Source organism: Polypterus senegalus, chromosome 4 (genome assembly GCF_016835505.1).
Source record: "Polypterus senegalus isolate Bchr_013 chromosome 4, ASM1683550v1, whole genome shotgun sequence".
In the NCBI taxonomy this organism is placed as follows: domain Eukaryota; kingdom Metazoa; phylum Chordata; class Cladistia; order Polypteriformes; family Polypteridae; genus Polypterus; species Polypterus senegalus.
Window position 1 is genome coordinate 23,137,350 of NC_053157.1, and position 26,206 is coordinate 23,163,555.

The window sequence follows — 26,206 nt, forward strand, 5'->3', positions numbered from 1 at the left end:
GTCAGGTCAGGTGCCCATATAGCGCCTTTTGTTACAGTATGTACGCCCGAAATATTCCTGTAAATGCAACAAGGAGTATGGCTTGAATTTAAAACTGTCATTTTCACTCGTTAAAACTGAGAGGGAGGGCTCTCGCAAGTGCTAAGTTTTAATTGGTCAACCATCGGTATGCCAGACATAACCCTTTAGCCATCCAATACCACATTTACAGCAGACACTTGATATGCAGACTCCTAATGATGAATTTGGAGTTTATAGAATGAATGTAGCGGCTACACGCAGGAATTCTGAGCAAACTATTTCCGGCACTCGTACTTGACGTGGACAGTCACAACTTTAAGCATGTGCAAGTGCCATAGGATTCCAAAATCGAGCATAGCACATACATCCACTCTGTGGAAGAATCTGCACCCTTTCAGCTTTGACTAGTGGAAGTGATGGTTTTAAATTCAAGCTGTAAGTCACGTTGCATTTGGAGGAATACTACGGACAAAAATTAAATAAATTAATTAATTAATTAATTAAAACTCAATCAATAATAAAGCATATTTATTTTATTCTATCTGACATATTCCTCCATATCAACTAACCATATCTCAACAGTAATATTAATGTCTATATACTGTATTATTAGGTATCTTTGATGTTAATCAGTTTGAAATTGCTTTGATTTCCTATGAGTTTAAACTAATCTGTTAAACTAAACTAAAAATGAAAAAAAAATGATATATACTCAGATAGAACTTGGTATTCCACCAGAAATGGCAATGATTCTTAGATTCTGTTATACTTTTTCACTCTCAGGGCAGTTTTAGATATCATAATATTTTTCATTTTTTTACTGTGATACTATAAAATGTTTCCATCTCCAAGTTCCACAAGGCCCACTCCCACTGGGACAAAGCTGGCACCACAGTCAGGATGATGCTCTTTGATTTTTTTAGTGCCTTTAACACCATTCTGCTTCATTGACTGCAGTAAAAACTTAAGGCTTTGAAACTTGATGACCCCTGAATCTCTCAGATCATGGACTACCTGACTACCAGGCCACAGTTTGTGAAGCTGAGGGACTGTGCTGGTGTGTAACTCTGGAGCATCTCAGGAAACTGTCCTGTCTCTCTTCTTGTTCACAGTCTACACAACAGACTTCCTGCACAGCACTTGCCATCTACAGAAATTTTCAGACGACTCCTCCATCATAGGCTGCATTAATAATGGAGAACAAGTCAGAGTGTAGGAATGTTGTGTTGGACTTTGTCTTGTGGTGCAAAGACAACAAACTGCAACTCAACATCAGCAACACAAAAGAGCTGGCGGTGGACTTCTAACAGCTAAAGAGCCTCTGAGACCAGTCAACATTCAGGGGGAGGACATGGAAGTGGTGCAGAGGTACCTCTGGGTTCACATGAACTGCAAACAGAACTGATCTGACAACACAGTGGGGCTATAGAAAAAAAGCCAGAGTGGACTCGGGTCTATTGATCCCATAGCAGCCAGTGTGGTGTTTTGGTCTACTGCAGAAGCAACTTGAGGTTAAAAAAAGCACGTCTGATCAAACTTATCAAGGAAGCCTGCTCCATCACAGGGCAAACCCTGGATACAGTTGAAACTATTGTGGAAAAGAGGATGGTGGAAAAATTGGATGCCATCTTGAAAACTCCCCTTCAGGAGGCACTCTCTTGGAGCAGTTTTAACCACAGGCTCATTCTACCACAGTGTGTTAAGAAGCACCTCTGGGGGTCTATTCTGCCAGCTCCTATCAGGCGATTCAATGTTTCCACCCGATATACTCATTAAGTTTATTTTATTTAATTCATTTATTTATAGATTGAGTGATTGATTGGATGTATTATCTGTCTTGTGAGTCTGTATCGTTGCTTTTTACTTTTTCGTATATGAAATACAGGGAAAGTATTGTAAGTATTGCCAATACTGATGCTCTGTGTAAGAAAGGTCAGAGCCGACTATACTTCCTTAGAAGATTGGCATCCTTCAACATCTGCAATAAGATGCTGCAGATGTTCTATCAGATGGTTGTGGCAAGTGCCCTCTTCTACGCGGTGGTGTGCTGGGGAAGCAGCATAAAGAAGAGGGACGTCTCACACCTGAACAAACTGGTGAGGAAGGCAGGCTCTATTGTAGGCACGGTGCTGGACAGTTTGACATCCGTGGCAGAGCGACGGGCGCTGAGCAGGCTCCTGTCAATCATGAAGAATCCACTGCATCCACCAAACAGGATCATCTCCAGACAGAGGAGCAGCTTCAGTGACAGACTTTTGTTACTGTCCTGCTCCACTGACAGACTGAGGAGATCGTTCCTCCACCACACTATGCGATTCTTCAATTCCTCCTGGGGGGGTCAACGTTAACATTATTCGAAGTTATTGTTTGTTTTTACCTGCATTTTTATTAATCTTTAATTTAATATTGTTTTTTTGCTGCTGCTGGATTATGTGAATTTCCCCTTGGGATTAATAAAGTATCTATCTATCTATCTATCTATCTATCTATCTATCTATCTATCTATCTATCTATCTATCTATCTATCTATCTATCTATCTATCTATCTATCTATCTATCTATCTATCTATCTATCTATCTAATCATCCAAAAAAATTGACCTTAAGATTTTTATGAATCTCAATGTTTTAGACCTCCCTGAGTCCGAAAATACAATTTTTGGAATTATGTCTGTGTGTGTATTGTAAAAGGCACTATATAGGTGCCTGATCCAACACAGACTCACACCGGAGGCACTTGTAAAACCCAAAAACTTTTATTTTTCTTCACCTGTGGGGCAGGTCTTCCTAGTGATCTCCACAGGCACAACACAGTCCCAGAACATACAAAATAAAGCACACCACACTCCTCTTTTGCACCACCACTTCTCCTCCGTCAAGCTTCGTCCTTCTCCTTCCGACTCTGGCCATTGAGTGTTGGCTGCTGACCCCTTTTATAGTCCACCTGGAAGTGCTCCAGGTGTTTGACTGCCAGGTTTTGGCTACCCATAAGGGCTGAGGACCCAACAGGACTGCACCCAACTCCAATTCCAATGGAACCCTGCGGAAACTGAGGCACCACTCCAACCCAGGGGGCGGTCGTCTAGCGTCCAGGGGGAGATATTGCACAGTCCATGGTTGCTCCCCTTGAATATACAGTGAAGGGGCATCCCGGCCGGGCGTGGACCCTGGCTGTCCACCACAGTATGTAAACACGATAACTTGAGTACATTTTCACTTAGGTCAACCAAATTTTGAATACAAGTATTAGGTACAAAACGTAGATTTCTATCAACTTTAGAGCTATTTCCGCTAACAGGAAGTGGTGCTTTTTTATCCATTCAGCTGCTGGTTTATTCAACTTTTTATAATAATTGTTCAATTTATTATTAATGTGATATGATTTTTTTGTTGATGGTTCTTTAATGTACATAATATAAAAATATAATCATTGTCTTGCAGTTTACTCCTCAAATATCCATCCCTATATCTGAGTATACGAGAAAGTCTAGGGGAGACCACTGCCGATGTTTTATGTTTCTGCTGCTGTATGCATCCAAATTTTTCCATTGGGTTAAAAAAGTGTTTCTTATCTATTTAAATCCTGCTCTATTTCTTAATAACCATATTGGAATATGGTTAACTGTTGTGTAAGGAACCTATCTAAGAAAATCAGTTATCTTTTATATAAATGTCTACACGTGGAAGTGTGCGTGCCTGTCCGGCATGGAAAGTGAGGTGTGGAGTCAGGGTAAGGGTTCCACCTCCGAGGATATGCAAGTGAGGCCAGTACATCGGCAAAATGAAACCTCTGAAGAAAGTCAATCACTTAGCCGCTGTGAACGGGACCTGGACACGGACAGACGGACATTGTTTCTTCCACCACACACACGTTTATTTACAAATATGTACAAGTATTTTTAGTGCATAGACCCAGTGCCTCCAGCACCGATCCTCCAAAGTCCGAGCCTTTAACAATCTCTTTTAGGCTGCCTCCAGTCCTCTCTCCAGCTCCTTCTTCCACCCGATTTCCGCTCTCGAATGCAGGGAGGCGGCCCCTTTTATCACACCCCAGATGGGCTCCAGCTGCTTCCCGGCATTCCTCCACGGACACGCCTCAGTGTGGCGGAAGTGCCGGCTGTGCACCCGGAAGCCTTCCGGGTGTCCCCTGTCTTCTTCCCCCCAGCACTTCCTGGTGTGGCGGAAGTGCTGGGCTCCAGGGTTCTTCAGACACCGGGGCGCTGCCTGGCGGTGGCCACAGGCCCCTACAGGGTTGGGCTTCCAAGCTCTCTACCTGAGGCCACCAACAAAACCAGGGCGGTCGCCCCCTCGTGGTCGGGAGGAGGCACCAGCCCTTCTCCGGTCCCCTCGGGCGTCCTGGCTGGGCTCCACCCCCAGCCGCCTGTGACACCACTAATACAGAAGTGAGCCAAACACATCACCAAAACGGTATCCCTTTTGCTTTTCCTCCCGCTGCTAATGCACAAGCAAGGCGAGCACATCGGCAAAACGAAACCCCTGAAGAAAGTCACTCGCTTAGCCGCTAATACAGAAGTGAGGCAAGAACATTGGCAAAACGGTATCTCTTTTACTTTTCCTCCCTCCACTAATACAGAAGCGTGGGGAACACGTCAGCATAAAGAAACCTCTGAAGAAAGTCATTCGCTTAGCTGCTAATACAGAAGTGAGGCGAGCACATCAGCAAAACGGTATCCCATTTACTTTTCCTCCCGCCGCTATTACAGAAGCAAGGGGAGCACGTCAGTATAACGAAACCTTCAAAGAAAGACAAAGTCACTTAGCCGTTAATGCACAAGCATCGGCATAATGAAACCTCCTAGGAGAGAGATACCCAGGGTAGTTTCTTTCAATTACCTGACAGCTCTACATTTCAATTTTTTTTTCTGACGATTTCAATACTTTCTAGGGCCCCGGGCTTTTTACAGCACAGGTTTACACAGCTAGTTATTTTATATTGTAATAAAATTACAGACTTTTACTGTGCTGTTCTATGTTTCAAAAATGAATAAAACGATATGCTTAATGTACAATATATTTTAATTAAATGCACTGGAATCTTGAAATCTAGTAATCAGTGTTTTGTCTTTTTCTCTGTTTTTTTTTTTTTTAATTATCTGTTCTATTTGTTTTTTTTATTTTTCTCATATATGTAGTAGTTGTTTGCTGGTTTGGTCCTATCCCACCAGTCATGTCCAAGAAGCAGCAATTACTGTAAGCAGTGACTGTATTGAGCTTGAGTTCAGTGCTAGACAACTTATTCCAGTGAACATCCCTCTTCATTCATTATAACTAATAAGGATTTGCTTGTGTTGTCTTTTTTCTCTTCTTGTTTTGCTCCTAATTTGGCAAAAAGTTCAAGTTGTTCAAGAGTGCAAGATATTTTTAGTCTTTTAATTATTCATTAGTAAAAAAAAAAAAAAGAATCTGCTTTTTCTGAAGTGTTTGAAAAGAAGTACATGACAGTTTGGATTCTTTTCAGATAGAATTGTAATTATTTTCTTCCTCTTAATTTACTAATTATAATGTGCATACTGTATATTTTAATTGATGTAATAAGGATTACGTTATGATAGAAATGAATCATTTCTGCTGCTTTTCATTGAATTACCCCTGTTATTATTCATATTTCTTAGCAGCTTCATGGTACAGTTAGAGGCATGTCAGATTAGGTACACTTCAAAAAAATGACCAGTAGATCTGAAGGTTTGGTAATTAAGAGTCATGCAAAGAAAACGCAAGTCACCCCAGTGATTCTGCCCTTTTTATGTGCTTGAGCCATCTAATATTTTGGAGCTGAATTGCAGACTCTGGTAAGCTTATAAAATACTGAAAATCATTTTATTACATTTGTACTACATCTGCTTATCAGTCCTGGCTTGTCAACAAACAGATGAACTCATTTTTGAGACAAACTGGAAGATGTGTGAAAAAGGAAAACCAAATCAAATTAAAAATAAACGAAGCAGCCAAAACCCAGACAAAAGGCAAAAATTAAACCGATTAGCAAAGAGAGTTTTCTTTTTAAGGATTTATCCTCAGATTGGATAAAACTTGATGCATATGCTGACCTTTTATGCCATCGTGCCAATGATCTCAAAGTCAAGACCTCGGAGACTACACATCTAGAAACACGGGATGCGACCCTAACAGCGGTTACACAAAATGGTGTCTAATACAGAAAATTGGATGTTCAACAAGCTCATATATGTGTGATGGTCACGTGTTCTCAAACTTTTGTCCATATAGTGCATCCTACATGTCTACATAACACACATTTCAATCAGTCCAAGCTATTACTTCTACAGATTTACACACACACACACTTACACTGCAAAAAATGGAATCTAAGCAAATAAAAAGTATTTATATCATGACATTAAATTTTGTTTTCCTTATTGTTAGAATTATTGACTTATCAAAAAATATATATTTACGAATATTTAGCTTACTTACTGTCAAGTACATTTTGCTTACCCCTTTTGGTATATTGTTTTTGCTAAACAAAAGTAAAGCAACTCCCAAATTAAAGATTTTTTTGTCTAGTTTTTGCGTTTGTATTTTTTGCAGTGTACATACTCTGTTTTATTTATAATACGCTTCACTTTTTAGGCTACAGTTTGAGGCACTGATGGCATGAGGTGCTTCAGTACTATAAATATGACTCATTCTACATTTCAGTACTGATCATTACATTATCTGGGTAAGCCTAACAGTAATTCCCATGGCTGCAGGGTTTTGCTTTTGTTCCAAGCCAGTTTTCTTATTTAAAAAACAATCCTTGTCAATAGAAGATCTTATTTAATGTTACGGCTTGCTCATGTTTAATTCTGTAATGTCAGGACATTCTTCCATCATATTTAATTTGTTTTTCTTTTCTGTCCAAATTATTTGAAGCCTAAAATGAACAAATAATTCCTTCCTAAATAAGTCCTTCACCTTTTTATCTGTTCAGTTTCCCCATATGTTATTTTACAGTAAATCAGATACTGTAGTTCACAATGTATTACACACAAGTGTACATGGAAACAATTTAGATGGAGAACTGCTGCTTTCTTGGTCGTCTGCATTGTATTGCTAATAAGGATCAATTAAACACAGTGAATGCAGCTGTTTAAGACTAAAATATAAAAGTAAGGGTCGTGGACCACAAGGCGAGCACACCGCCACCCAAACCCAACACAGACACACGCAGAGGTACAAGTATAAGCACGCGCTTTTATTTTTTCTTCTTTTTCCCTCGTGGGAAACGCTTTCCCCCATTTCCCACAACCACAGCACAACACAATACTCTCTTCTTCTCTCTCTTTATTTCCCTCCACTCCTTTGGGCAAACTTCATCCCGACTCTGGCTATTGACTTCTGGCGACCAGCCCCTTCTTTGGTGCCCAATGAGCTTATTCCAGCCGCACTTTCGGGTGTGGCGGAAGTGCATCCAAATGTTAATGCGCCCCCAGGAAACCAAGGGGGCTACCCTCTGTCGGTTTTGAGGAGAAACTGTCCTGGAAATACTGTCTCCCCCAGTCCTTCCTTAATCAGGGCCTCTCGGCCAGATAAGGGCCCCGGCCGTCTGCCACGGGTTTCAGAATCTCAACAACTGAAACAACTAAAATGAAGCGTTGCTTGATTAGTAAGTGCTTCCACATCAACAACTGATTTCTAATTGAGAAACTGAGTTGAAACAAAAACTGCCATTACAGCCCTCCAGGACTGACGCTACCCACCCATACAATTGATGATAAATCACAGACGTTAATGTTGAAAGATCCCAGCAGAGCATAACTACTGAATGGACAGTAACTGGCTTATATTGTATGTATGGAAATGGAGAAAGTTAAAAGTATCCAGTGTCCCTTTTGTTTGTATGTTTTGTCAAATATATTCCAACTTTTGTTTGTCCCTCATCAGATATGATATCATCCCTGTTTAAATGTTATTCTCCACACGGTAATATGCCTCCATCAGAATCTGCCTCATATCATAGTCTGTTTTAAGAAATTAAGAAATGAAGGTAGCACTGAAGAAATGTAAGCAAAAAACAGGAAGGTCCATAAGCAAGTTTATAAAGCAACTTGTCTCCAGTGTAACTTTTGAAATATTTTTTCACAACAAGTTTAGCCTTTTAGATCAACTTGTAGAAAATCATCCCTCAAACTTTCTTTAAGTTACACAAAGTCCAACAGTAGTCAAGCTGTTAATCACTCAACATAATTGATGTGACTCTATTGCCAGTGCAGCGTTACTCAACCATTAAATTTTTGGGACCCGAGTTTTCATAACACTTTTAATCGTGCCCCCCTAACGTTATTTTGAAACCCTAATGAAATTTATTCCGATATTTTTTGCTGCTGATACACAACTACAAGTTTTATTATACCTACTTAACTTTTATCAACATTTATCTAACTCTATATTTATTTTTCTAGTATCAGAATGTAGTTTAAGTTAATTTGTTTTTGCTTCAATAGATGTATTTTTCATATTTTCGATTCTTGTTTTCTTTTTTTCACTTTTTTACGCCCTAGGGGGGCGCACCCAACAGGTTGAGAACCGCCGTTCTAGTATATTTCAGTTTAGTTCAATTTATTCTTGGTAGCCACTTCAGAGCCCAATGCTCTGTGCAAGAATTCCAAGTACAGCATGACTAAAAGACACAAAATGCATATTTAAAATATTTATAATGTTACATGTTAATGTTTCTCTGAACAGGTCAGGCTCAAAGCGTTTTCATCAGTCTTGATGTATAGTTAATGATGAGTCATATTTCAGTTTATGGCAACTGAAGCTTGAAAATGCATTACTTTTTATTAACATATGGGAATGTTTAGTTTGACAGCACAAGATTTTATTGCATCTCAAGGCAGTGTGATGCCTCGGGTTGCCCACAGCCTGGCATCCTTCTGTTCCCTGGACATCAATAGTCAATAGTGTTACAGTACTATTAATTTAATAGTACTAGTTATAGTAACAGTGCTTCCCAACCTTTGTGATGTCATAATCTGTCCATTTTTTAAATGCCAGTGTGTTCTCGACCCACCCATGACGTCTTCCTTTGTGAATTTAGTACAATTCATGGGGAGATGTAATCCCCCTTCAGTGAATCGATCATCAAAGTGTTGGGGTTTCTCTCCAATCACCAGAGCATCAGGGTGCTGTATAATGCCAGACCCCATGCTCTGACTCTCAAAGGAAATGCATAAAGAAAATTTCCTGTTGGGGATTAATAAAGTATATCAAATCAAATCAAAATCATGTATAAAAATCAGAACATTTGATGCGTCAAGCAGAATTGTCAATGGTTTTCCTCCTTGGTAAGAGAAGCAATCATCAGCGCTGGGGTTGAGAAGGTCATCCAGGATCGGCTGTGATCTACCTGCAGTGCTGGTGCTGTGAATCAAGCACAATCTTCATAGTGGTGAATGGTGGGGCGGGTTAGGGTTTCACCTGGGGTTGTCTATGGCCCACCTGCATTACCACCACAGCCCACAGGTTGGGAAATGCCGGACTAGCACAATAAGGACGCAAAACAGTGGGTACAATAAAAATCAAAGCAAACCAGTGCATTCTTCAATAAATAAATGATCTATAAAAAAGAGCTCTTCATGGGAGTTGAAATCAATAAATATTACTCAGCAAAAAAAGAAACGCCCTCTGACTTTCAACTGTTTTTACTCTCAGTAAACTTAATGTGTAAATATTTGTATGAACACTAAAAGAGTCAACACCATAAGACAAATTAAAAATGTTTCACAATGTGTCCCTGAATGAAGGGAGGCTCAAAATCAAAAGTACCAGTCAGTATCTGGTGTGGCCACCAGCTGCTTGAAGTACTGCAGTGCATCTCCTCCTCATGGACCGGACCAGATTTGTCAGTTCTTGCTGTTAGATGTTACCCCACTCTTCCACCAAGGCACCTGCAAGTTCCTGGACATTTCTGGGGGGAATGGCCCTAGCCCTCACCCTGCGATCCAACAGGTGCAAGACATGCTCAATGGGATTGAGATCCGGGCTCTTCCACTGCAAGGATGATCAGCTGTCCTTCCTGTCTCCCTGTAGCGATGTCTTAGGCGTCTCACAGTGTGGACATGGCAATTTATTGCCCTAGCCACATCAGCAGTCCTCATGCCTCCCTGCAGCATGCCTAATGCACATTCACGCAGATGAGCAGGGACCCTGGGCATCTTTCTTTGGGTGTTTTTCACAGTCAGTAGACAAGTCTCTTTAGTGTCCTGCGTTTTTAGAACTGTGACCTTAAATGCCTACTTTCTGTAAGCTGTTAAGGTCTTAACGACCATTCCACAGGTGCATGTTAATTAATTGATTATGGTTAATTGAACATGCATGGAAAACATTGTCTAAACCCTTTACAATGAAGATCTGTAAAGTAATTTGGATTTTTAAAACATTATTGTTGAAATACACAGTCCTGAAAAAGGGACGTTTCTTTTTTTGCTGAGTATATATCGATTGGGACCTCTTAGTGGAACTGAGACACCGGCAGGCATGAAAATATCCCTCAATTAGCCTTTGTCCCATTCATCTCAGCCAGTTACCACTGGGATAACCAAATCAGGGCTCCGTCATACCACCATGTTCCCTCAGAGTTTGCAGAGAGACCCTTGAAGCCAGCAGCTGTTCCTGCTCTTCACAGTGCTCAGCAGAAGCAATTTGCCCCTGCAGCGTTGTTACTCTTGCTCCCTATAGGGCCACCAAACCGCCAGGCCTCCTGTCCACTTCATCGGCTTACACTCCCACTCTACTTGTTATTCTTTCCTGAACCATCAATCTTGATTTCTCTTTTCTTTTGTGATCTCCTTCTCCTATCTTTTCTTTCATTTACCTTTCTATCCTACTCAGACACTTTTTATATTCTATGGGTGCAGGTGCTTTACTTAAAGACCAGTGGAGCATCAATAAGCAAGCCGATCGCATTTGCACATGCACACGCGTCAGCTAAATTCCCCATTCCTCACCCCACAGCCACAAAGCTTTCCAGCTGCGTGCCCCCAAACCCACTAAACCTGGGCTTCACTGATTTTATTTAAAAGGTCTACCACCATTTCAGACCCCTAACATGCTTCACCACAGTCAGCACTAGTCGCTCAGATTTTATGTAGTGCTCTAAACCGCTCAAATCAGCCATGTCCTCAAACATAATACTGTACCTTTTTAATATAATGACACTGCCAACAGAAATTGAGTAAAAATTACAAAAGTTCATTTTATTCAAATAGATTTGAACAGGCAAATTTTTAATAAGTACTGTAGGACTGGAACAGTTTATTTTATCTCTACTTTCTCATTGTTTCTTCTCCTAGTGGTGTATTTTTGGAGAATGCGTTGCAGTCGGTAAGCGATCTGATACTGTGAATGGCAATTGGGGCGAGTGGAGCTCCTGGTCACACTGTACACGGACCTGTGGAAGTGGAATTCAGAGCGCGGAGAGGTTGTGCAACAATCCTAGGTGAGAAGACATTCTGAGCAAATTCTAAAATATACTTTACTTGTTCTGTGTTTAGTAGCTTATAAGATGTCTTTATGTGCTGCCAATTGTAAAAGCCACAATTATTAATGAAACAATATAACAGCCTATTGGATTTGGCAATTAAAAAGTTGTTATATTCTAGTAAACAACTCTAAAGATCATTATATCACAATGTCTTTTAGTTTTGCAATGTCTGTGTTTCTTGAGTTGCACTAAATGACCGAAAGTACTGTAAGTGGATACCACTCCAAATTATTAACCGGTGCATAAAATCAAAAATGTAGCCATGAAATCTCCTCTGACAGACACTGCAGTAGAATGGGTCTTACTGAAGAGCTCGGTAATTTTAAACTTTGCACTGTCTTAGGATGCCACCTTTACCACAAGTCAGTATGTGACATTTCTGCTCTACTACCTCGGTCAACTGTAAGTGTTATTATTATGAAATGGAAGTGACTAGGAGCAACAGTAGCTCAGCCATGAATTGGAAGATCACACAAACTCATTGAGCACAACTGCCAAGTGCTGAAGTGCATTCTTATAGCAAGTAAATATTGCTTATTCTCTGTGGCATCACTCACCCTAGAGTTCTAAACTTCCCCTGGAAGTAGTAACGGCACAAAAAACATGTGCTGGGAACTTCATGAAATGCGTTGCCATGGCTAAGCACCTGCACACAAGCTTAAGATCACTATATGCAATGCCAGATTTTGGCTGGAGTGGCATAAAGTGTCCTACTGTTGGACTCTGGAACAGTGGAAATGTATTCTCCGGACTGATGAATCATATTTCACTATCTGACAATCTGAAGGACAAATCTGAGCTGCCAGGAGAATGGTATCTTCTGGATTACATAGTGCCTACTGTAAAGTCTGGTGAAGGAAGGATAATGGTCTGGGGTTGTTTTTTTAGGATTTGGTCCCAGTGAAGAGCACTACAACATACTAAGACATTTTAGGCATTTGTGTGCTTCCAACTTTGTGGCAACAGTTTGCTGAAAGTCCAATTCTGTTTCATCATGACTGTACACATGTACGTAAAGGTAGGTCCATAAAGACATGGAGGGAGTCATGTACTGCACACTCAACCCTAGTGAACACCTTTGGGATGAACTGGAATACCAATTGTGAGCCAGGTCTTCTCGTCCAACATCAGTACCTAACCTCAGAGATGCTCTTTTGGCTGAATGGGCACAGATTCCCACAGACACAACTCCAAAATCTTGTGGAAAGCCTTTGCTGAAGTGAGTCATGCTAGTATAGCCATAATGGTGGGGGGCAACTTCATATTAATTCCCATGGTTTTAGAATGGGTTATCCTACAAGCTTATAGCTGTGATGGTCAGGTGTCCAAAAATATTTGGCCATGTAGTGTACATAACTCCTGATTGCTCCTCGGCTTGTAGAGAGGACTAAGCAGAAGGGTTGGTGTTTTGTTCTGTGGGTTAGAAGAGAAGTCAGTGCTTTCTTGTAATGTCTTCTTCCACTTTAGTGGAAACAACATAGGAACTGTTAATGACTGTGTTCCCAGTCATCCTTACTTGCTTATGTTATAATTACATTTCATTTCTGGTCATATTATTGTGACATATTATGCATATTATGCTAACCGCTGTCCTACTGTGTTGACCACATAACGTGACAGACAATATTATTTCCCCCTATTAATATATAAGTTTTACTCCCCTTTCTTTTTGTTTATTTTGTTTACATTTTGGTATATTGCTGTCCAGAATCCTGACCTCAATCCTACTGAGCACCTTTGGGGTGAATTGGAATGCCGATTGTGAGTCAGATCTTGTCATCCAACAGTGGGGCTAACTCCATATTAATACTAAAGGTTTTAATATAGGATGCTCAACAAGCTCATATATGTGTGATGGTCAGGTGTTCAGAAACACACATACACACACTTACATACTCTGTTCTCTTTATAAGATGCTTCACTTTTTAGGCTACAGTTAGATTCACTGATGGCATGAGGTGCTTCATCCTTATAAATTTGACAAGTGTGTCCCATTTCAGAGTGGAGGCTTCAGTGCACATTCTTTTAGGCAGACATTTTATTGCAGAGTCACATGTTTTTTGCTTTTGCTCTAAAACCTATGACCTTTTGTCAGATATAAAGGTCACGCTCAGAGTTTCTGTAATTAAGGATTTGTACTTTTTGTTTTGACCGTTTTTTTTCTGCAGCATACTACTTGTTCATCAAAGTGAATACTATTGTGTGCCTCTTACATAAAAGGCTCATACAGTATGTTTAGATATAATTTATCATCCCCTTGGGATTAATAAAGTATTTGTCTATCTATATGCAGAACACTGTTTGTTTCGGTTCACATTCTGTATGTCGTACCTAGCACCAAGAATGCAGAGTCAGAGACACCACACAGAATAAGCAGTTCAGTCCTTACATGAAAGGCATTTATTGTTTAACTCAATATAAGCAAATTGTTATGCATTTTATTTGCATGGCAAAGATGTCAGTGAGCAGGAGCTGTATAAGAGAAAGGGATCTAAACATGATTAAAGTGAATACATGAAGAGCTGTTAAAACAAAATGCTGACGCCAAAAACCAAACAAAAAGCCAAAATCAATTGAAATGAAGTGTCTGAATCCCCTTTATTTGAAGAAAAAATTGAAAAGTTTGGATGTCTTGCTGAGAGCCCTGGCATCTTTTCAAGATGACGTGTGATAACATCCCACATCCTACCACATTCATGTCACATTAGTAGCAATAAGTACCAATGATTCAGACAATATGAAGGTGCCCATTGTAACCACAAGAGTTTTGCCAGTGAGACCCAAACCACTGACACAATAATGCCCAACATAATTCCAGGTTCAATAAAAAAGGGTTTCATTTACCCCCAACATTTTCCTTACAGAATCATCAGTCACAATACACAAATATATAATAAATCCTTTCCTTCCACCTCCCGTAGAGTGTTGCCTGCTGGCTCCTGACTCTGACTCAGTTTAAATCTTTTTTTAAATCTGTCCCGTGAACTGTTTGCAGTGTAATGCCCAGATCATCTGGAGCACGTCTAGGTTGCTAGGAAACCAGAGCAGTCCTCCCCTGGCAGCTCCCTCTGGTGGTACCCAAAAATCCCAACAGGGCTGCATTTCTGGACTACAGCTCCCATGCCACCCTGTGGGTAACCTAATCGGGTTTAGCCCTAAGGAACACTGCCACCTATTGTTTGGAGGAATGATCTGCACTTGTTATGCCTATTCGCCCAGTGCATGCATTATGACTTCCTGTCTGGGCAAGAATCCATGCTTTACCCCCGACAAGATGCATGTCCTTCCTCCATGGCATCTCCACCATACAATTCAGCCCTCAAAACAGTGTCACGATTGAGAAAAACAAGAAAATAAAATGGCAGCACAATGTCACAAAATATCATTAAAAATCAAGGTTTAATAATAATAATGCATTTGCCCTAAAAGTTAATTAAACAAAAAGCAATGTTTTCACTTAAGCACCTAAATAAACGTTCCAGCTTTTTGGGCCATGGGGGACACATCCTAAATAACAAATATGAACCCTTAGAAATCTGTGACTCGCGTTGTTTTGTCTTCTTCACATTTGTGAGGGATAATTACACTCACATTCTTTTGTGCACCTGCAGATATGTGGCCAAATCCTTCTGATCTCCTATCCTGCATACCTTCTTCCATATGTACTTCCATCTTTACAGTTGCCTGCTTACACAGACTGTCACCACTTCCTCCTTCCATTGGAACATCAGAGCACCTTAGGAGTCGTAGTACTCCAATTTTAAATCCTTTTGATTCGTAAACGCAGGGGGGCAGCATGGTGCCTTGATCAGGTGGTGGTGACGCAGATCGCCACCACAGAAGAACCGGAAAAAACAGCTGATAATAGTACAGATTAGTAGAGAATTGCAGAACCCAGAGGAAAATGATAATTCAATGCAAATATAGACTAATAGGGATACAGCTAAAACGTAGCTACAAAAAAGGCAATTTAAAATAATGGGTTTTTGTTGTTTTTTTTTAATTGATCAACAGTATTAGCCTGGTGAATTTTTATTGGTAAAGTATTCCAAATTTTAGGTGCATAACAGCAAAAGGCCGCCTCACCAGTTCTTTTCAGGTTGGCTCTTGGAGTTCTAAGCAGACCACTGTTAGAAGATCTAAGGTTATGACTTGGAGTGTAAAGGGACAGACATTCCAAAATATGGGGAGAGGCTTTGTAAAACATTAGTGGTATATTAAAGTGAATTCAAAATGACACTGGTAACTAAATATAATGGCGCTAAATCTGGTGAGATGTGCTCAGATTTTCTTTTTCTAGTTCTGCACTGTAACCGATTGATGTCTTTCTTAGGTGGTCCTGTAAGGTGTGCATTGCAGTAATCTAGTCGAGTGGAAACAAAAGCGTGAACTAATTGTTCATTGTCTTGTAAAGTTATGAGAGGTCTAATTTTTGGCTATATTCTTTAAGTGAAATAATGCAGTCCTAGTAATCTGATCAATATGTGGTTTAAAATTTAGGACAAAGTCAACAGATACCCTGCAGTTCTTTGCCTTGGACTTGACTTTTAAACCTAAGGGATCAAGTTTATTTCTAATACCCTCACTACAGCATATCCATTTTTGCTAATAATTAAGATTTCCGCTTTCTCCTTATTTAGTTTGAGAAAATTACTGCTCATCCACTCTGAAAAACAAGTCAGACTCAGGATCAGAGAGCCAAGAGCATTAGAGTCATTAGGTGTTGTCGATAAATACAGCTGTGTGTCATATAAATAATCAATTTGTTTCAACTCGGCATGTTTTTACGAGTTCATTGTTGTCCAGCGTTTACCAAACATTCTGCTTTTCTGAATAAGGTGTGCTGATCTCTACCAGAACACCATCTTCTGGCAGCCCCTAGCAAGCTCCCAAGCTCTCCTAAATCCCAGTGAATTTAGGAATAGTTTCCTAAATCAGGAAAATTGATAAAATGCTTTTACTCCTACTGCTAAGACTAGAACCATAAGTGCGTCACTCTGAGATTAGGACAGTTTGCCTACTCTGAGATGTTTGATAAATTTGGGCCCTGATCCTGCTTTTGTTGCAGAATTACCAGGTCTTACTTTGATTCTGTATTCAATCTATTGGTTTAGAAAATGGAACACAAAGAAAAGTATGAAGTACCTTCAACTGACAGATGATGATCTGGTTATATTCTATGTGAATATAAATGTTCCACAAGGAAATACATAATTTATGAACATAGCAGCAATTCCTAAAGTGTCAGATTAGAAGAGATAGCAGACGCTTAAAAGCACTGCCATAGTAAAATGGAAATATAGAGTAGTAGCAGTGGCAGACAGTTGAAAGAAACCATATTATTTCTGCAGATCCACAGTAGGGATGATCTTATTTTTACAAATATAGAAGACAGTTATGCTTAACACCTAAGGTTTTCTGTAAAAAACAGAATTCAAAACCGTGTAAGATTCCTGTTTTTACTTCAATGACCGCAGGACACAAAATAGTAATGATAATAAAAATCAAAGGGCAGTAGTTTCATAGTGGGTTTGCTGCTAGCCTTGTAAAATGGTGTGATGTAATAATATGCATTTTAAATAGAGCTGTGAACAATTAATCTATCAACTATTTTATCAATTAACTGATTAATTCAGGGGTTCCCAACCAAAGGGTGTGAGATGGCATTAAAACAGGAAGGCTGCATCTCAATTCACCAAAACTGAATGATGTGTGTTGTCTGAATTTATTGTGGTGCAATCAGTGTCATGCAGTGTGCCATCATTTGGAAATCATTTATTAGTTAGTGCTTCTGTTCTATGATTTAAAAAGAATCAAGCATTTTACACGCAGTTGTCACCTGCAAATAAGACGTGGAAATGTGCGTTCTTATGCATTCCTTGCTGCAAGTGGAGTCTTCATAAAGGCAGATAACTAATGGAATTTGGGCTTTGCAATGATCCATAGAAATGGGTGAGGTCTACTATTGATGTCTGTGCAAGCTCTGATTGTGAAATGTCACTGATTTTGAGGTCTGATTGATATTTTTGCTGGGGAGGCATGAGGGGGACTGGATTGGATGCAACACCTGTTGCTTATAATGAGCCCATCTCTCATGCTGGGGTTCCTGGCAGTAGCACAGTAATTTTAACTTTGCGGCACATCTGTTTTTAGAACAGCAGTGCAGGTGTCATCAGGGGACAAAGCTCGCCAGCGGTGTTTCATTGCACCGATACCCGTTGCTTCACAGGGGTCTCCAATCCCCCAAACCCCTCAATCATTGATCATGTGTCATTTTCTCATGGTGCTTGATGCTCCATCTGATACTCTCCCCACAATTACATGTCTAAGCTTCATGGAGGGACACATGTACGAGATTATTGAGATTTGTAAAGGTAAATTGCTCGATTTATATTTAAAATTGATACACTGAGTTAAAAGCTTTTTTTTTTTGTTTAATTTGTTCACTTGCAGATACTGTATGACAATTAATTTGGGGTTCAAAATTATAAGTTTAACTTCTTTGTCTTCAAATGGTATCACTTTTGTAGGCGGTGTGAACAGAAGTCAAACATTTGCTAGGGGTGCAGGACATGGAAAAGGCTGGGAACCACTGGATTATTCTAATGACGAATTTTATCCTAATAGTTGAAGCAGGCGTATGAATGAATGTGTGCTGTATTTAAGTACCAAATAATGTTATACATGGAGTTTGAAAATATCAGCATATGAATTAAACAAAACCAAAATATCTCCAACAAGAAGACAAACAAGACAGTACTGTTACCAATAAAATATTTAATGCAAAAAAGCATAAAAGTAAAAATGCATTATTTTTTTATTAATAATGAACATATTAATATAACTTTATGTCAGCACTCACACACTGTTAGCACATTGCTGCACCCACCACATGACAAACCAAACCAACCAGATTGGGACCCGAGTGTGGCCATGCAACAGGTGACACCTCAGTACCACACTGGTTCAGAATGGAGTGGAACAGTGTGAGGTTTTTATGGTGGCTGGAGTGCCAATTCTGCCTCCATTCCCCAGGTTTTTCCCTGCAGTTTGAAGGGCCTACATGCAGGGCTGGATGCAGATTAACGTCATACCCAGGACGAAGCAATAGCAGGTTATGGGCCTTGCTCAAGGGCCCAACGAAGTAGAGTCACTTTTGGCATTTGCAGGATTCAAACCTGTATGTCAGCAGTCTAATATAAAACAAGACACAATAATTAAGCTTTTAGGTTTTTTAGACCATAGTGTTTACATTAAGACCTATTTTACAAGTATTTTTTAAACAATCCATCCTAAATTGAGATAAATGTTATTCATAGACTTCATGAATATAGCTGCTTCACATATTTGTCATAAAATAGCTTAATAATGTTTGTAACGCATAAATGATATCTCCTGAAATCACATTGCAGGAGACTGGCAACTTACTTCTTTTGAAGAGTGAGGTAAATCTTATATATAAACGTCAACGCGTGAAAGTGTGTGTGTTTGTCTGTCCGGCCTGGAAGTGAGAGGTGGAGTCGGGATAAAGAGCTCCTACTCCGTGGAAACAGAAATTCACTTAGCCGGTAAAAACAGAAGGCGAAACCTCAAAAGAAAGACAAAGTCACTTAGCCACTAACATCTGCAAAATGGTATCCATTTTACTTTTCCTCCCACCACTAATGCACAATCAAGGCAAGCACATTGGCAAAATAAATCCTCCTGGGAGAGAGATGCCCAGAGTAGTTCCTTTCAATTTAATTTACCTGACATCTCTACAGTTCAATTTTTTTTATGACGATTTCAATAGTTTCTAGAACCCCTGGCTTACATAGCTAGTATATATATATATATATATATATATATATATATATATATACTTTCACAGCCACAAAGCATTAAATGTTTATAAGTTAATGTTTATAAGTTAAACTACTGAATAACTATTGGCAATGCCAAGTTCGGTAAAGCTTCATACTTTGTTCTGAAGGTGCAATGACTGCATGGTGAACCAATTTTTTGTTTGTTCCCATTGTTTAAAATTTCCATCATCACATTTATTCATCTACTATATAATAAAACGCTCACGGCTGTGTGTGAGTGTCCAGCCTATAAGCAATCTGATTGGTCAGCTTGGCTTTGCTGTGATTGGTCAGTTTGGCTTTGGTGATGTGAACGAAAGTGGAAGTGCGAGTGTGAGACACACAAAGAGGAGTAAAGGTGTAGGAGGTGCACTTTGAAGGAGTCACCTTCAAATGTGGGATGTATAAATGCAGGCAGAAGGTGGGCAAGTCAGTGTGAAATGATAGAGTCTGGGAAGCAGGCTCAGTCAAGAGAGGGTCAGACACAGAAGGATACCAAGTAAAGTTGCTGAAGGTTCACAAAGGACAAGAGATTTCAAATATCTTAAAATGTATTCTATTGCCTGCTAGTCATGTGCAGTGCATCCGGAAAGTATTCACAGCGCATCACTTTCTCCACATTTTGTTATGCTACAGCCTTATTCCAAAATGGATTAAATTCATTTTTTCTTCCGAATTCTACACACAACACCCCATAATGAACGTGAAAAAAGTTTACTTGAGATTTTTGCAAATTTATTAAAAATAAAAAAATTGAGAACATGTACATAAGTATTCACAGCCTTTTCCATGAAGCTCAAAATTAGGCTCAGGTGCATCCTGTTTCCCCTGATCATCCTTGAGATGTTTCTGCAGCTTAATTGTTGTCCACCTGTGGTAAATTCAGTTGATTGGGCATGATTTGGAAAGGCACACACCTGTCTATATAAGGTTCCACAGTTGACAGTTCATGTCAGAGCACAAACCAAATATGAAGTCAAAGGAATTGTCTGTAAATCTCACAGACCGGATTGTCTCGAGGCACAAATCTGGGGAAGGTAACAGAAAAATTTCTGCTGCTTTGAAAGTCCCAAAGAGCACAGTGTCCTCCATCATCCGTAAGTGGAAGAAGTTCGAAACCACTAGGACTCTCCCTAGAGCTGGCCGACCATCTAAACTGAGCAATTGGGGGAGAAGGGTCTTAGTCAGGGATGTGACCAAGAACCTGATGGTCACTCTGTCAGAGCTCCAGAGGTCCTCTGTGGAGAAAGGAGAACCTTCCAGAAGGACAACCATCTCTGCAGCAATCCACCAATCAGGCCTGTATGGTAGAGTGGCCAGATGGAAGCCACTCCTTAGTAAAAGGCACATGGTAGCCCGCCTGGAGTTTGAAGAAGAAGAAGCTGCAAGTACAAAGTTCAGATTCATACAAAAATGGGATACCTGCTCTTGTTTTTTGCTGGCACGAGACAACAACAACAACATTTATTTATATAGTACATTTTCATACAAAAAGTAGCTCAAAGTGCTTTACATACTGAAAAAAAGAAAAATAAAAGACAAAATAAGAAATTAAAATAAGACAACATTAGTTAACATAGAAAAGGAGTAAGGTTCGATGGCCAGGGTGGACAGAAAAAACAGAAAAAAACTCCAGACGGCTGGAGAAAAAAAATAAAATCTGCAGGGGTTCCAGGCCACGAGACCACCCAGTCCCCTCTGGGCATTCTACCTAACATAAATGAAATAGTCCTCTTTGTAGTTAGGGTTCTCACAGAGTCACTTGATGTTGACGGCTATTCAAGTTCAAGTCTATTCAAGTGGATGGAGATTATGCAGAAAAATGAGGAAGACAGAAAATATACCGAGTTATCCTATAAGCATGTTGAAACAATTCTAGTATAAATGATGAGAAATGAGAAAAACAATATATAATGAATTAAATGATAAATTAGAACTCTTTTAGAACATTATAATAATCTAGACAAGAATAGGCCATTCAGCCCAACAAAGCTCACCAGTCCTATCCACTTAATTTTTAAGTCTAGTTTTGAATCTTTTCTCATAACTCATCTCCTATAGTCCTGGAATCAGCCTAGTCGCTCTCCTCTGAACCTTTTCTAGTACTGCTATGTCCTTTTCTGTAGTCTGGAGACAGAAACTGCACATAGTACTCCAGATGAGGCCTTACCAGTGCGTTATAAAGCTTAACATTAGAATTACCAGAGCCTACGAAAAAACTCGTAGATCCGTCCCACCTTAAAATGCTTCTCACCTCTCCGTCAGTATCTTTTGTCCTTTAAATGTGTTGATGAGCAGCAAACAGCAAGTAGCCTACTATTACACCCCCTACCGGCGCACAGTTTTCTCAGCTCAAGCCTGTTTTACCTGCGTGTCAGTTGCTTAGAGTTGTATAGAGTGAGAAGTCAAGCAAAATGACACCTTTTATAAATACTATATCGCTATTTGGAACACTTGCCTTTCATGTGTGTTCCGTGTCTACAACGATCTATGCACAGTAAACACATCGTTAAAACAGAAATGTTTTTCATGTTTTAGTAATAATTGACAAAATGTAGACATGAAGTGTATAATGTGTGAAGCCTGAATCCCAAATATCAAAGAAACACTTTGACAAAAGATACAAGTATAACAGAACAAATGCGCTTTTTTCCAAGACTATAACCGAAGAAAAAGAAATCAGGTTAGTGTTGCATGTTGTCCTGACTTCTTGTGTAGTATACTGGTTGTGGTATACTGAGTTGTTGACTCCAATTCAGAAGGTTCTGGGTTCAAGTCTTAGCATCTTGAGTAGTGAGCTGTTCTTATTGTTAATATTATACAATAAAAGCATACGTTTGATTTGCGTCTGTAATAGCCATTGTAAATTTATAGTACTTGTCAAAGTTAGCATCTTTTTTAAAAGTTTGTGAACGCCACCCGGCACAGACAGGCGGACATCTTGTTTTAAAACACCACCACACGTTTATTATACAAATTATTTACAATACTTAGGTCACAAAGACCCAGTCACGTGCACAAACCCCAAAACAGTCACTCAGTCCTGGCCACAATGCCTTCTTCTCGGGCCGCCTCCACAACTCCTCTTGCCTCGTCCTTCTTCCACCCGACTCTAGCCCGAATGAATGGAGACGGCCCTTTATGGAGGACCCGGATGAGCCCCAGGTGTTCCCGGCAATCTTCTGGCCACGCCCAAGTGTGGCGGAAGTGCCGGCTGTCCTCCGGCTGCTCTCCGGCGCCGTCATAAATCTTCCCCAGCACTTCCTGGTGTGGCGGGAGTGCTGGGGAAACAAGTCCCAAAGCATTGGGGCGCCTCCTGGCGGTGACCACGGGCCCCTACAGGGAAGGGCTTCCATGCCCTTGACCCGTGGCCCCAAAGCAACCCGGAAGGCAAACCCCACGTGGTCCAGGCAGGGCTCTGACCCTCTTCCGTCCCTCCTGGCGTCCCGGCCGGGTCATGGCCCCAGGCATCCCTGAAAAGTTTTACTTTATTTACTTATCTTCCTACAGCATAAAGGCACAAGTATACATGCAGAGCTTCATCTGTTTGACATGTTCACAAATTGCACATGTAATGACACGAAAAATACCTGCTGACACTTTAGTACGCGAGCAATGGTACAAGAATGCAGGTAGACTTTTTTTGGGCACATACACCACGCTAGTGTTTAGATCTGGACAGTGTAGCGTTGGCAAGCTCTATAAGCCGTGCTGTTTCTTTGAAGGACAGGTGATTGGCAGGATGACGCCGGACTTCATCCTGTATTCAAATGATGCCATCTGTCTCCTTTACACCTGGTGCAGCTGTTCAAGCTTCCAGACACACCCCCACCACCCCTCTGATCTGATGCCGTTTACAAATAATGACGCACTATAACAGAGGTGAACTCAGATCAGAGAAAATAGAAGCCCTCCCTACCAGGTGCAGCTGCGTTGTTCTTATATATGAGAGGACGTTTCTTGCGGGAGGGCTTCTGTTTTCGCACTAATGCAATATTATTTGAAAACGAATAGCGTCAGATCGGGTTTGAATATACACTGGAGCTGTTACAGAAGGCGTGAGCTTATTCAGTGCAGCAGTTTCAACGCACAGTACATGCAATATTATTTGAAAACGAACAGCGTCAGATCGGGCGTATATTCAAACCCGATCTGACGCTGTTCGTTTTCAAATAATATTGCATTAGTGCGATGATGTTTTCACATATATTGTCTCTTTCTTTCATCTTGCGGTGTGTAATCAGTGACCATGTGTTTTTTTCCTCCGATCTTGCCAGTCCCCACATGTTGCTGTATGCTGTTTCTTTTGTACTCCAGGATATGCAGAGGACAGAATAGTACAGAGCAGTAAGTTCAGCGCTATATACAATCATCAGATTCAAATGTCAACAGTGCACACACACAGGGATCATCCTTCCTACATTTACAACATGCGTATCTGTTACAATGTACACACTGCTCTTTATGCTGTGGTTTCTATTACACATCTGAAAGAAAGAGACAATCAATGTGAAAACATCATCGCACTAATGCAATATTATTTGAAAACAAACAGCGTCAGATCGGGTGTGAATGTATGCTGGCACTGTTACTTAGAGTCAGATCAGGAGCTTATTCAGTGCATTATATAGTTTATGCCTACATTTTGTCATTTACTACTAAAATATGAAAAACGTTTCTGTTTCACAAATGTGTTTACACAGATTACTGTAGAAACGGAAAACATATGAGATGCATGTGTTCCAAATAGTGACCTATTATTTCCACTCTAAAACTCCACTTCACTCCCAGATAATCAATCAAGGCATGATCTGGGAGAATTTTGTGCACGTTCGAAGTCGGTGGGGGGATGGAATAGCCGGCTGCTTGCAGCTTGTCTTTATCAGCACATTTAGAGGACAAAAGACGCTGGCGGAGATGGTGTGAACGGATTTAAGGTGGGCCGGATATACAAGTTTTTTCGTAGGCTCTGGTAATTCTAGTGTTAAGCAGATCCTCCTTGGACTTGTACTCCACACATCAAGGTGCTATATAACCTAACATTCTTCTTAATGGCTTCTGAACCCTGTCTGTCAGTCGATAGTTTCAAGTACACTACAACTCCTAAATCCTTCCCACAAGGTGTGCTTTTGATTTTTAGACCTCCCACTTCTAAAGAGAATTGAATATAGACTAATGCTACCTCACATTCCTTGTGTCACACAATTCACATGCCACATCATCCAATTTTGCTCATAGTGTACAAAATGCATGTCTTATTGTGGTTATAATCTTTTTAATTAAATACCTCCCGAAAATGAAAGTAGTCTACAAACAGGAAGCCCCTTTACATGGAATCGCCCCTTTGAATTGAAGACCCCCCTCATTCTTTGGTGAAGAGTCCTGTCTTAAACAACCTGCTACATAGTGGCAGATGCATTTTGGGGGCTCCTGGATACAGGTTCGTAAAATGAATATTACATCGTAAATACTCTACATGTACACACTGTGAAGTGTTCTCCAGCCGGCAAGGAATTGATTGAGGAGAGTATGCTACAAAGATGGCATAGGACTGTACACTGTGTCAGAGAGAAAGAGAGTAATTGATGCTGGTAGCCACAGGAGCATCTTTATCTGCTACTATGGGCAGACAGGGGCTGCCAGGAGGTGAAGACCCTGTCATGTGCTCCAAAAAGCAAATTACCTAGTAAAAGAGTAATCATTTTTAGCCAGTATAATTATAGCTAAAATTGACCACATATTTATCTTTTTATTAGATTTTTCTTATCTGCTTCTTCGGTGTCTGGTGCTTCATTTCTTTTAATGTCAATAGATATCTTGGTATATATCTTCCATATTGACACATTTAGTTATGCACCATGCTTGCTCTGTTATATAATAACCTTTCTATTTGCATGGAAATGATCTACTGCAGCTGAACTTTCAACATACATATTTCAGGAGCAAAACATTAAATTACATTAAGACTTAATCTCTGAAAAAGTCATTTTTATCCAGAACTTCACCAAGGTAAGCTTTGTAAATGTCAAGTTGGATGAACAAGATAAGAGCTTTAATCTTAAGCTCTCTGATCTGGGATGGCCCAATGCTGTCATTCTCAGCAGAATCACAAATTATCTTAAAACCGGCCCAGTACTCTTGCAGTTCACATTTACAATGAATCTTCCTTCCAATCTTGTGTATCTGTGTTCAGTTTGATGAATGTGTTTATTGAACATGGAATGTACCGCATATAATATTCTGATCTTGCTCAAACCTCTGCTCAAGGTCATAAATAAATCATTTTTAAAAGAAGTTACTCTCACAGCAAAACAGATTTCATGGATCTTTTTTAAAATGTCTAACAAGTCACCTTTTTAAATATCTTTTTTTTTAACCAAATGGGTGTCTTCTGTGTCATCCTGTGATGAAGTGGCCTATAATCCAAGGCTGATTCCTGCCTTGCCTTGAATGTTACCAGTATTGGCTTTGGCCCCTGTCACCCTGATTTAGATCTTGTGGGTTTCAGGAGGTTATGTTAGGTTACATAATAAAATGAGAAAAATGCTGCCATATTTGAAGAGTATGACCTTATTTTTATGCTGATGAATACAGGCAGAAATCAAAAGAGATGTATATGCCAATTGAATTTGCTAGAATTTCAAACATTTTCACAAATGCTAAGGTTTAGTCTGTCAGCACTTTCGGATTTGCATTAAATGGCTGCAGGGAGCACAGCTTACTGAGTAAGTCACAAAGCTCCAGTTAAAGCCCTACTTGTCACTCACTGTGTGACCCTAAGCAAATCCCATAACCGGAGTGCGTGTGATAATTATAGTATAGTTCCATGCTTTTTA

At 40.0% G+C, this 26,206-nt stretch overlaps 1 protein-coding gene across 1 annotated transcript in view; it reads left to right on the top strand.

Annotated features, from left to right (window-relative positions):
• adamts12 (ADAM metallopeptidase with thrombospondin type 1 motif, 12) overlaps nucleotides 1-26,206 on the top strand; it is a 623,896-nt gene that overhangs the window by 359,620 nt on the left and 238,070 nt on the right. The window contains exon 11 of the mRNA XM_039750336.1: nucleotides 11,336-11,481. Within this exon, the coding sequence (XP_039606270.1) occupies nucleotides 11,336-11,481 (146 nt within the window). The remainder of the gene's footprint in view (nucleotides 1-11,335; nucleotides 11,482-26,206) is intronic.